General features: G+C 35.8%; 1 protein-coding gene across 3 annotated transcripts; it reads left to right on the forward strand.

Annotated features, from left to right (window-relative positions):
- Positions 1-218: 218 nt before the first annotated feature.
- Positions 219-9,130, forward strand: CSN2 (casein beta). Of its 3 annotated transcripts, XM_006071124.3 has the most exons (9): positions 224-352; positions 2,602-2,664; positions 3,394-3,420; positions 3,533-3,559; positions 5,452-5,475; positions 5,575-5,616; positions 6,940-7,437; positions 8,034-8,075; positions 8,807-9,130. In XM_006071124.3, the coding sequence occupies exons 1-8, from the start codon at positions 260-262 to the stop codon at positions 8,037-8,039; spliced, it is 780 nt and encodes a 259-aa protein (XP_006071186.1). In that variant the 5' UTR covers positions 224-259; the 3' UTR covers positions 8,040-8,075; positions 8,807-9,130.
- The last annotated feature ends 4,335 nt before the right edge of the window (positions 9,131-13,465 follow it).

The following is a 13,465-nucleotide window of genomic DNA, read 5'->3' on the forward strand; positions in this document are numbered from 1 at the left end:
TCAAAGACCCACCGAATACTAAAGAGACCTCATTGTGGTTACAATAATTTGGGGACTCGGCCAAAACTTCCGCATATCCCAGCCAAGGTCTGTAGCTACTGGACAATTTAATTTCCTTTATCAGATTGTGAATTATTCCCTTTAAAATGCTCCCCAGAATTTCTGGGGACAGAAAAATAGGAAGAATTCATTTTCTAATCATGCAGATTTCTAGGAATTCAAATTCACTATTGGTTTTATTTCAAACCACAAAATTAGCATGCCATTAAATACTATATATAAACAGCCACAAAATCAGATCATTATCCATTCAGCTCCTCCTTCACTTCTTGTCCTCTACTTTGGAAAAAAGGTAAGAATCTCATATATAATTTCAGTGTATCTGCTACTCATCTTTATTTCAGACTAGGTTAAAATGTAGAAAGAACATAATTGCTTAAAATAGATCTTAAAAATAAGGGTGTTTAAGATAAGGTTTACACTATTTTCAGCAAATTTGTTAAAAAATAGAAGCAACTATAAAGATTTGATAAAAATTATAGTGACTGCAAATGTTTTAGGAATATAATAAGATGTAGTAACAGTGGTTGCTATTTTCTTTACCACGAGACTAGTTAACAGGCTGTATTAAAAGATCTTTTCTTGAATTAAATATTTTCAATTTGATTAAACCTATCTCAGCCATAAAGGCAAGCACATTTAATTTATACTATGGGGATTTGAATAATTATTACTGAAGAAGCTCTACCAACAAAAAGTTTATAGAGCTAGCAGAGGGAGAGGGTGGGATGATTTGGGAGAATGACATTGAAACATGTATAATATCATGTATGAAATGAGTCGCCAGTCCACGTTCGATGCACGATACTGGATGCTTGGGGCTGGTGCACTGGGACGACCCAGAGGGATGGTATGGGGAGGGAGGAGGGAGGAGGGTTCAGGATGGGGAACACGTGTATACCTGTGGCGGATTCATTTCAATATTTGGCAAAACCAATACAATATTGTAAAGTTTAAAAATAAAATAAAATTAAAAAAAAAGATAAAGAGGGTTGTTAGGATACATCTGCTATTTGAAAGGTGTTTATAAAAGAAGAGTATATTTATCAAAATTGCTCAGAACATCCAAATTTCAAGTTTATCATTTATCTTACAATATTTCAAAAATATTAAAATAAATACATGAAATACAGAAGTAAATTAAAGAGAAAGTATTTTATTTTGTAAAAAAAATTATAGGTTGGATAGGGAGTACCAGGAAACAAAAAACAATGAAAAATGTGATCTGACAGAAATTATAGCTCAAAGTATAGTAGTCAGTAATGAAATGGCTTAAAAATTGGCATATAAAATGCTAATTATAAAATAAACAAAATATAATAATATCCTCCCTACATGTAATGAACTCTGAGTATTATACTCTTTTTTGAAGTCTTGACAATAAAAATTTATTTAGAAGTTTATAGACATCTTGGATAAAGTAAAACAAACTAAGAATTAGCATCCATGAGAAAAATATAGAAAAAATTTCTTAATTTAGTTTGCAAATCTGGGATTGAAGATGTGTGTTAAGAGATGTTGATGGCAAGAACATTTTTTTTCAAGAACTTATAAAAATGCAACAAAACAAACCATTTAATACATTTTTGTCAAAAACAATATGTATTTTATTTTATGCTACAAGGAGAAGTAGTCTAAAGTGGGGACTGGGCAAGAGAACCTCACACCCTGGTAAATCACCAAGAGATAAGTACACAGTTCTCTGTAGAGAAAATAAGCATAGTGTACGATCTCTAAAATTATGTGGGACAAAGGAGAGATAACATTAGGCATGTGGGGATGAACACTGAGTAAAGAAGAAACAATCTAGTCAATCCAAGAAAACATCTGGATCAATGGAACAAATAGAAGAAATGCTAAAATGAAACAGAAGTCTTACTGGAAATAAAAGATATGAATAAGACATTCATGAAAATCACTTAGTTTAGTAGAGAAAAGATAAAAATAAGTATGACCTTCTTCTTCATATACATTGTTTGATCAGATGCCCCTCAATAAAACTGAGTCTCCAATAGAACTGAAACCTTAATATTTTGTTCACTGCTCTAATCCCAGAATCTAAGCAATATCTGGCAATAAAAATTAATAAATAAATATTTTTTAATAAGTGAATCAATCACTTAATTTTTCTGTAAATATCTGTAACTTCTGTCTTTCCAAAAAACACTCATAAGTACTGTGAATAAGATGAAAAAGAGTGGAATAAGATATAGGCTGTTAGCTGAAAACATCTGAATGGCTGGCAGTGAAACATTAACTTGAAATGTAAGATTAATGAGTAATAGTAAATTTTAACCTTGGCTATATGATAAAATGTCTATTAATATTTTTCTAAAATACAGGGCTTTTTGTTTTTGCCATGAGGTTTGCAGGATCTTGGTTCCCTGACGAGGGATCAAACCTGCGCTCCCCTGGAAGCATGGAGTCTTGGACATTTGTATTATACACTATCTTTGGTTTCTTTTAAAGGGAAGTAATTCTACTTAAATAAGAAAATAGATTGACAAGTAATACACTGTTTCCTCATCTTCCCATTCACAGAAATTGAGAGCCATGAAGGTCCTCATCCTTGCCTGCCTGGTGGCTCTGGCCCTTGCAAGAGAGGTAAATACAGAAAAAATGTTGAAATAAATAAGACTAGTACTGTCTGCCTATGTGTAGAAAATCACATTACCAACATTGTAAATGTATAAATAATGCGCAATCTCAGATTTTTTTTTTAATGCTAAGAAAGTCATTTACGTTCATCCACTATCTCAATAGTATCCTATGGGACCACAACTCTGGGTCTAGTGCTTTCTATAGTATTGTACCATCTGTACCATCAATCCCTAAAGAAAAAAGAAAATAAACCAATAAGCAACAGATCAACAAGAAGGAACACAGATAAGAACAAAAAATGAGTAATATTGCACAAATACAATTGCATGCATATACAATCTAGATAAATATATCTTATTCCAGTGATGAAATATTTGTATCTCTTACTGTAGAGTGCTAGGTTTACCTGTGCTTATTCAACATAGGATGATACTCCAGAGGATGGCATATCAGACAACAATAATAAATATGTTCATAATTATAATAAAAAGTGTTCAGTAAAAATTAAAATAACTCCTTTTCTGTTACCCATAAAAACTCTTCATTAAGGTAAAACAAAAATATACCAATGAAAGTTACTAAATTTAAAAGACTCTCAAAAGACATATAACATTTTTATTTTTCAGATTTGTGAAATAGATAGCTCTGAATAAAGCAAGTAAAAATTAGGTAGGAAAAATATTTAATAATGAGTTGACTGTGGGAACTAAAGTGTTTTTTTTTTCTCTTTAGCTGGAAGAACTCAATGTACCCGGTGAGGTAAGATATTTTTATACAAAGAAAAAAATTAATTTAACTGTAAAATAGTAACAGTCTCTGATGATCTGGCAGAAGACTCAGCTAATTGTCAATTTTTATTTTTCCTTTATAGATTGTGGAAAGCCTTTCAAGCAGTGAGGTAAGATAGTGTTCATTCAGAGGCAATTTCCCAAATTTATAGCAATAAAATACTGTATTATCTTTTTGTGTTACATTAATGGCAACCCACTCCAGTATTCTTGCCTAGAAAATCCCATGGACGGAGGAGCCTGGTAGGCTGCAGTCCACGGGGTCGCTAAGAGTCGGACAGGACTGAGCGACTTCCTTTTCACGCATTGGAGAAGGAAATGGCAACCCACTCCAGTTTTCTTGCCTGGAGAATCCCAGGGACTGGGGAGCCTGGTGGGCTGCCGTCTATGGGGTCACACAGAGTTGGACACGACTGAAGCGACTTAGCAGTAGCAGCAGCAGCAGGGGGGTTAAGGTTTCTCTAATAGCTCAGTTGGTAAAGAATCTACCTGCAATGCAGGAGACCCTGGTTTGATTCCTGAAGATCTGCAGGAGAAGGGATAGGCTACCCACTCCAGTGTTCTTTAAGCCAATGTGGCTATGTACTGACCGGTAACTTTTGTCAATTTCCACTCTATATATTTTAAAGGAATAAATGTGTAGAAGGTTTAATATTCTAGTAATTTCTAAATGGGTTTGTTATTTGAAATTGTGTCACTGTGCCCTGCTTTTTTTCCTTAATGAACTGTACAGTCCTCTTTTCTGTCTTGAACTCTCTATGTTAACCTCCTTCCATGCTTTGGCATTTATTGAGCACTTTCTGTTTCAGACTTTGACTAGGAACTGCAGTACAAACTGGAAAGAGGGATGCTCTTTGTAAAGTGTGGGCAGACAAGCAAATGGACATATTTTATTATTATACAAGCAATCTAGTAAACAAGAGGCAGTGAGAAAGAGTGTAGTCCTAAATCTGCCTGGTGGAGTGAGGTAGATAATAACCCTACGCCACTCTTTTTGGCTCTGTCATCAGCTGTTGGTTAAATAGTGCATCAATATACTTTGTCTCTTCACAAAGGTCATAAGATCCTTATGCTGCTGCTGCTGCTAAGTCGCTTCAGTCGTGTCCGACTCTGTGCGACCTCATAGACGGCAGCCCGCCAGGCTCCCCCATTCCTGGGATTCTCCAGGCAAGAATACTGGAGTGGGTTGCCATTTCCTTTTCCAATGTATGAAAGTGAAAAGTGAAAGTGAAGTCGCTCAGTCGTGTCCGACTCCTAGTGACCCCATGGACTCCAGCCTACCAGGCTCCTCCATCCATGGGATTTTCCAGGCAAGAGTACTGGAGTGGGTTGCCATTGCCATCTCCAAAGATCCTTATAGGAGGGTATGTATTTCTTATAATTCATTAGAAGCCTAAACATAACCAGGGAACTAAGAATGATTAACATGTTCATTAATGGTTATTATTATATATTTTCAATGACTATTATTCTTTTAGAACCAGATGAAAATATTAGAGATCATTTGTTGTCCTAAGGAGAGAACAGGGTGATTGAGAGACATGTATGCATGCAAAGTTGCTTCAGCCCTTTCCAACTCTGTATGACCCTATGGACTGTAACCTTCCAGGTTCCTCTGTCTATGGGATTCTCCAGGCAAGAATACAGGAGTGGGTTGTCATCTCCTCCAGGGCCTAGGAATTGACCTGCATCTCGTACGTCTCCTGCATTGGCAGGCAGGTTCTTTACCACTAGCGCCACCTGGGAAGCCCAATTAGCATCTGTTAAATGCCTCTTTGGGTACTATGCTCTCTAATCCTGTTTTTCTTGATTGCATCATCTTTCTTTTTATACAACAGCCTTATTCGGAATAGTGGAACATAAACTTTCAGCCATAAAATAACGATATTATCAAATGAGCTGTCCATATTAACCTATTAAATTTCTTCATTTTCTCATTTATGTTGACAAATAAGAATTTTTCTTTAAAGCTAAACCTGATTTTATTTTTATTTTTCCAAAGGAATCTATTACACACATCAATAAGGTAAAATCTTCATGTTTAAATGTACATTTTTTTTAAATTTCATGTTTGATTCTTATAAACAGCATTTCTTTATGTATTTTTTTTTTTTTTTTTAACCAGAAAATTGAGAAGTTTCAGAGTGAGGAACAGCAGCAAATGGAGGTAATTTGTTCACTATATTTTGAGAAGTATTATGAAACATAACACATAAAAAGGTTTATAATAATTATGTTCAGTCTAAGAATGGTAATATAAATGTCAGTGCAAGAAATAAAAACTTTGACAAAATGAAAATATTTAAAAAATATAAACACATTTTAAAACACATAATCAAATTTCAGAGTATAGAATAAATAGCTAAGAATAACTATTGATATATTCATTTTACTAATGGTATACCTGGTTTTAATAACTGCATATTAGTAGGAACATTTCCAGACTAGGGACTGTGATCCCCTTATTCTAATGATGGATATGCTGATGAAAGACGGTAGGGTGACAGTGTGGCACTAAGCCTCATCTGATCATTTATCAGCTGTATAACCTTGGCTCCACGTTTCTCTGTACGTCATTTTCTTCACCTGTAAATTGAGAATATTCATAATTACCCAGAGTTGATGAACTGGCACACAGTGAATATTCAGTGGTTTTATATTATATTTGATAGCTTTTATACTCACATTTACGGATGTGTAGAGTTCTAAAAAGTATTTCCATTGCCCAGATGAGAGAAGTGAAGTACAGGACAATTGAGTATGCAAATGTGTGACCATACCACATAGTTATTAAATAGCAGAACTTGCTTAAAAACAATGATTTGCGGACAACATAAAATTCTTTCATTATATTACTCTTGTGGTAACATATTTATCTAATTGTGATATTAAAGCTTTCCTGTTTTAGAATTGAAGTTTGATTGTTTGGCACTTAGGCCAAATATTTTCTAAATCAAAATGAATTTACAACTTGATGCCTTTGAAGACTCAAGATTACCACCTTCTACCAAGAAAAGTAGTGCTAGAAGTTGGCCATTGTTAAGGAACTCCTTGAATTAAAAAAACACATATTAAGACTTAGTTTTCATTAAAACAAACAAAAATAAACCTCAGAGTAACTTTTAAAGTCTTTTTAAAATAGATCTTTCTTTGTTATATGAAATCAGTTTGGACTATTATCCAAAGTATGTAGCTACCACTCTGCAGGCAACTCAGGAAGAGGTGGAATAAGTGTTGAAATCTCCAAACCCTGATTTCACTTGACTCTCTGATTTCACCTGTGAAGGAAGTGGGTTAATGAGAAATCCTTCAGTGAGCATTTTACTCATTAGTCTTCATATGACCCCAAACAATTTCTTAACCAAACCAAGTGGAAGATTTTCTTTCTCTCTCTTCACTGAATTATGTTTTAAAAAGAGGAGGATAATTCATCATGAATAACAATTATAACTGGATTATGGACTCAAAGATTTGTTTTCCTTCTTTCCAGGATGAACTCCAGGATAAAATCCACCCCTTTGCCCAGACACAGTCTCTAGTCTATCCCTTCCCTGGGCCCATCCCTAAGAGCCTCCCACAAAACATCCCGCCTCTTACTCAAACCCCTGTGGTGGTGCCGCCTTTCCTTCAGCCTGAAATAATGGGAGTCTCCAAAGTGAAGGAGGCTATGGCTCCTAAGCACAAAGAAATGCCCTTCCCTAAATATCCAGTTGAGCCCTTTACTGAAAGCCAGAGCCTGACTCTCACTGATGTTGAAAATCTGCACCTTCCTCTGCCTCTGCTCCAGTCTTGGATGCACCAGCCTCCCCAGCCTCTGCCTCCAACTGTCATGTTTCCCCCTCAGTCCGTGCTGTCCCTTTCTCAGTCCAAAGTTCTGCCTGTTCCCCAGAAAGCAGTGCCCTATCCCCAGAGAGATATGCCCATTCAGGCCTTTCTGCTGTACCAGGAGCCTGTACTTGGTCCTGTCCGGGGACCCTTCCCTATTATTGTAAGTCTAAATTTACTAACTGTGCTGTTTAACTTCTGATGTTTGTATGATATTCTAGTAATTAAAAGCCCTACAAAAAAAAATGAATAATGAATGGTTCCAAAATAAGCATAGCTGAGATTAATGATTGTCAGCATTAGTTATAAATAGAATAAGCTGGAGAACCTTCACCTCCCCTCCACCACCAGATCTCAATGTCTAGGCTTACCCATGGAGATTCTGATGTAATTGTTCTTTCTATGTAGAAGAAACTTATTGGGAAGAAATAATATAATGCACTATGATTTAATTGGTCTGTTGAGAACTTAGATGAAGGCGATTAAGGTACAATAAAGCCAGAATTGAATTTGATAATCTCATTTGGCTAAGAATAACAAACCTAAGAAGGTTTGCTATTTTCTACAATTTTGAAGTTCTCCTTATGCACAATTATTTCACCACATGACTCATTTCACATCTTGTTTTTGATATATGAGCATATGAGGGCAAAATACTGAGATGCTTATCTCAATACTCAGGGAAAATTTTCTTGCCAAAAGGCAAGAATTGTATAAATCATTCACTTATTTTATTTTATTTTTTTTTTTATTTTTAAGGTCTAAGAGGATTTCAAAGTGAATGCCCCCTCCTCACTTTTGGTAAGCTTTAGGATATTGGAGGCAGACTGATCATTTTTATAGTTAATATCTTTTACATTTCATTTTCCTGGATAAGCCCCAATAGTAGCAATTTCCATCAGTGTACCAGCTTAAAGATTAATTATAAATTTATTTTCAATGATTGACTGTTATTTACTGACCTGAAATTATGTATCTGTTATATTTCAAATAATGCAAAACTGTATATATATGGTGTTGACAGATTTGATTGGTTTTCTTTCAATAGCCTATATCCTTATTATTGATTGTCATCATTTATAGAAAAAAACTGAAAATAATTTCTTATATTTTTATGTAAACCTGTTAGAGCTTATTTTAAAGATCAACTGCATTCACATTTCTAATCTAGTCATTATGAGCTTCAATCGTTTTATCTCACTTAAAATATATATATTGTCTTTTAATTCATGAGTCAAACAACAATCTCACAGTCCAGATATGGGACTTAAAAGGGGGATAGAATATAGTTTTGATATTCTTAACAATACACATCCTTTTGTGATCATGATTCAGCAGACATTTTAATAAAATGATTCCAAGTAAGCCGATGTTTGGTCCTAGAGGAATTTTTATAAACTTTAAGAGAAGGCATAGCATGGTGTTTTTGTAATAAGATTTCTTTTATGAAAAAGTCACACCAAAATTGCAAATGGGGTGAGATGAAGAGTTATAACATATAGCTAAATCTATGTTTGTTCTCTATTCCACAGAATTGACTGTGACTGGAAATATGGCAACTTTTCAATCCTTGCATCATGTTACTAAGATAATTTTTAAATGAGTATACATGGAACAAAAAATGAAACTTTATTCCTTTATTTATTTTATGCTTTTTCATCTTAATTTGAATTTGAGTCATAAACTATATATTTTCAAAATTTTAATTCAACATTAGCATAAAAGTTCAGTTTTAACTTGGAAATATCATGAACATATCAAAATATGTATAAAAATAATTTCTGGAATTGTGATTATTATTTCTTGAAGAATCAATTTCCTAACCAGTCATTTCAATAAATTAATCCTTAGGCATATTTAAGTTTTCTTGTCTTTATTATATTTTTTTAAATGAAATTGGTCTCTTTATTGTTAACTTAAATTTATCTTTGATGTTAAAAAGAGCTGGGGAAAATTAAAATTGAATAGAATTCTTTGAATTGAATACCAAAGGATATCAAAAAGTAGAGGGAAAAGATAGGGTGAGCCTATGCTGCATATGTCCTTAGAAAGTCTTGGTTTATACCTGTTACCTAAATTAAACAATTATTCTTGTTCCTTTCACTTTAGAAAATACCCAACATCAGATGTTAAATTTTATAGTCATCCTAGACAAAAAAAAAAACAACCCTCAAATGTGATATCTGAATCACAGCTCTACAGTGTGGTAGCTAAGTGGTGCTGTGTAAGTTAGTCTCTAAGAGATTCCATTTCTACATTTATAAACAGTCAATTTAAGGTGTTTTATTGAAGTTTTAATGTGAAAAGTGCACTATATGGTGCATGATAGGTGTTCCTGGTTGAATCTCATTTCTGACTTCACTGACACCAGCACAGCAAGGGCTAGTGTTACAATCAGAAGGGGCTGAGTTGTGTGATTTTAGCCATTAATGCCAAGAGACTAGAACTTATGCAAAGCTCTGATATCCATTGTCTCTGTCTGTGGAGTAATTATTTCATTGCCATGAATTATCTGTCTTTCAAATCCTACGTTTTTATACATGATTCAGTTCCCTTCAGTTCACACAATGACTTGTCTAATTTCATCTTTCCTGCATCCTTCATGTTTTCCTCACTTCAGGATTAAGTGAAGCCGTACTTAGGCACAATATTTCTTATCTTTAAAGAAAAATTCCATCTTTGAGAGTTGTTGTTTTTCAGTCACTAAGTCATGTCCAACTCTTTGTGACCCCATGGACTGCAGCATGCCAGGCTTCCCTGTCCTTCACTCTCTCCTGGAGTTTGCTGAAACTCATGTAGATTGAGTCGGTGATGGTATCCAACTATCTCATCATCTGTTGTGCCCTTCTGCTCCTGCCCTCAATCTTTACCAACATCAGAGTCTTTCTCAGATTCTTTAGGTTATTATATAACAACTATCATAAAAGGAGTATCCAAATGGCAGTGTCCATTATTTCATGTTATTCTCTCTTTAACCTGCTCCAATCCCAATTTTATCCCTATGGGAACTGCTTTCTTGAAGATCACCAACAACTTTTATTTTACTAATCTGTTTGTTTTACCCAAAATCTCAGTGAGTGCTATAAGGTAGAGTTGACTATTTCTTCATTTTGATATATTACACTTCATTTCATTTGATATCCTAAACCTGATAAGGCTTGGTTTTTCTCTTAATTCACTAGGCACTTCTTTGAAGTCTCTTTTCTGGCATTTTCTCCTTTTCCAAAACTTTAAGGGTTGGAGTACCCTAGATTTTAGCCTTAATTTGGTTGATGTTGTTCAGTTCCATTCTCAGCCTCAGAGCTTCCACTTGTATGTCTCCAAACTTACTTGTTCCCTGAACTCTAAACTCATGCACTCAACTGCATTCTTGACCTCCACACTGAGTATCTAATTAATGTCCCAAACCTGGCATGACCAAGTATAAATTTTTGCTCAAAATGTATTAAGCATATTTCAGTTACAAAGGCAGCTGATAGTGTAGGCAATAGACCTGAATGGGGACTTCACAAAAGAAGTTATCCTAATTGTCAATAAAAATATGAAAAGTACTCTACATCTTCAATCTTCAGAAAAATGCAAATTAAAGTTACCTAATAATATGACACAACCATCAGAATGACTGAAATGAAAATAATTGTAATACAGTTCAGTTCAGTTCAGTTCAGTTGCTCAGTCGTGTCTGACTCTTTGCAACCCCATGAACCGCAGCATGCCAGGCCTTCCTGTCCCTCACCAACCCCTGGATTTTACCCAGACTCATGTCCATTGAGTTGGTGATGCCATCCAACCATCTCATCCTCTTTCATCCCCTTCTCCTTCTGCCCTCAACCTTTCCCAGCATCAGGGTCTTTTCCAATGAGTCAGCTCTTCACATCAGGTGGCCAATGTACTGGAGTTTCAGCTTCAACATCAGTCCTTCCAATGAACAACCAGGACTGGTCTCCTTTAGGATGGACTAGTTGGACCTCCTTGCAGTCCAAGGGACTCTCAAGAGTCTTCTCCAACACCACAGTTCAAAAGCATCAATTCTTTGGTGTTCAGCTTTCTTCACAGTCCAACTCTCACATCCACACATGACTACTGGAAAAACCATAGCCTTGACTAGATGGACCTTTGTTGACAAAGCAATGTCTCTGCTTTTTAATATGTTTTCTAGGTTGATCATAACTTTCCTTCCAAGGAGTAAGCATCTTTTAATTTCATGGCTGCAATCACCATCTGCAGTGATTTTGGAGCCCCCCAAAATAAAGTCTGACACTGTTTCCACTGTTTCCCCATCTATTTGCCATGGAGTGATAGGACCAGATGCCATGATCTTAGTTTTCTGAATGTTGAGCTTTAAGCCAACTTTTTCACTCTCCTCTTTCACTTTCATCAAGAGGCTCTTGAGTTCTTCTTCACTTTCTGCCATAAGGGTGGTGTCATCTGTATATCTGAAGTTATTGATATTTCTCCTTGCAATCTTGATTCCAGCCTGCACTTCTTCCAGCCCAGCATTTCTCATGATGTACTCCGCATATAAGTTAAATAAGCAGAGTGACAATATACAGCCTTGATGTACTCCTTTTCCTATTTGGAACCAGTCTATTGTTCCATGTCCAGTTCTAACTGTTGCTTCTTGACCTGCATACAGTTTTCTCAAGAAGCAAGTCAGGTGGTCTGGTATTCTCCTCTGTTTCAGAATTTTCCACAGTTTATTGTGATCCACACAGTCAAAGGCTTTGGCATAGTCAATAAAGCAGAAATAGATGTTTTTCTGGAACTTTCTTGCTTTCTCAATGATCCAGCGAATGTTGGCAATTTGATCTCTGGTTCCTCTGCCTTTTCTAAAACCAGCTTTAACATCTGGAAGTTCACGGTTCATGTAATACAAATGTAATACAAAATGCCTGCAAACACAAGGAAATGAAAATTAATGCTAAAAAAATGTTAATATTTACAGAAATTTTTATAGTAGTAAAAAATTCACTTATAATACAGGAGACCCGGGTTAGATCCCTGGGTTGTAAGACCTCCTGGAGAAGGGAATGGCTACCCAATCCAATATTCTTGTCTGGAGAAAGCAAGAATGGACAGAGAAGCCCAGAGGGCTATGGTCCATTGGGTTGTAAAGAGTCGGAAGCGACCTTGCACACAGCAAGCACACACACACACACACATGCTCTAAAACATTTACCCAAGCTTCTCAGTCACATTATTGTTGATGCTCCAAATTAAAATCAACAAGTGTGAATGAATAGTATTTTGTATAAATAAATTGTGGTATACAATGTGATGAGATATAATTAACATGAATGAGTTACTGTCACAGAAAACAACATGGATGAATTTTTTATAAATAATATTGAGTGATAGTCAATGGACACAAAATATAATGCAATGCACTGCCCCCCATAATTGGAATCATTTAGAATCGATGAGTAGTTAATATCTGATGAGGTAAACTAGACTACTGGTTATCTGAGAGAAGGAAGAACTTGACAGGGAATGTGAGAAAGTTCTCTCAGATACTAGTGCTATTATTCCCCTTAGCCTGGAATATGAATATTTTATGGTAGTTTATTTTAATGTGGTGATGTTTAGTTGCTAAATCATGTCTAACTCTTGTGACCCCAGTTACTATAGCCCGCCAGTTTTCATTCATGGGATTTTCCAGGCAAGAATTCTGGAGTGGGTTGCCATTTCCCTCTCTAGGGGATCTTCCCTACTTCCCAACCTAGGGATAGAGCCAGTGTCTCTTAATGTTTTCTGCACTGGCAGGTGGGTTCTTTACCACTAGTGCCACCTGGGGAGCACTCAGTACATGGCGTGGTGGCAGTGGTTTAGTCGCTAATCCATGTCCGACTCTTGCAACCCCATGGCTGTAGCCTGCCAGGCTCCTCCGTCCATGGAATTTTACAGCAAGAATATTAGAGTGGGTTACCATTTCCTTTTCCAGGGGATCTCCCCTACCCAGGGATCAAACCCAGGCCTCCTGCATTGCAGGTAGATTCTTTATCAACTGAGCTATGGGGGAAGCACAATATGTGGCCTACTTTCTTCCTCTTTTCTATGGTTGGGCCTTCACAAACGCAGAATCACTTCTTTGCTTTTGAGCTTGAATGTAATTACATACGAGAGTATAAAACATGGTTTCCTAAGAAGCTATGGAATAATTGGTTTTTGCTACTGTAAAACATGGAGCCCCC

Source organism: Bubalus bubalis, chromosome 7 (assembly GCF_019923935.1).
Source record: "Bubalus bubalis isolate 160015118507 breed Murrah chromosome 7, NDDB_SH_1, whole genome shotgun sequence".
Lineage (NCBI taxonomy): Eukaryota > Metazoa > Chordata > Mammalia > Artiodactyla > Bovidae > Bubalus > Bubalus bubalis.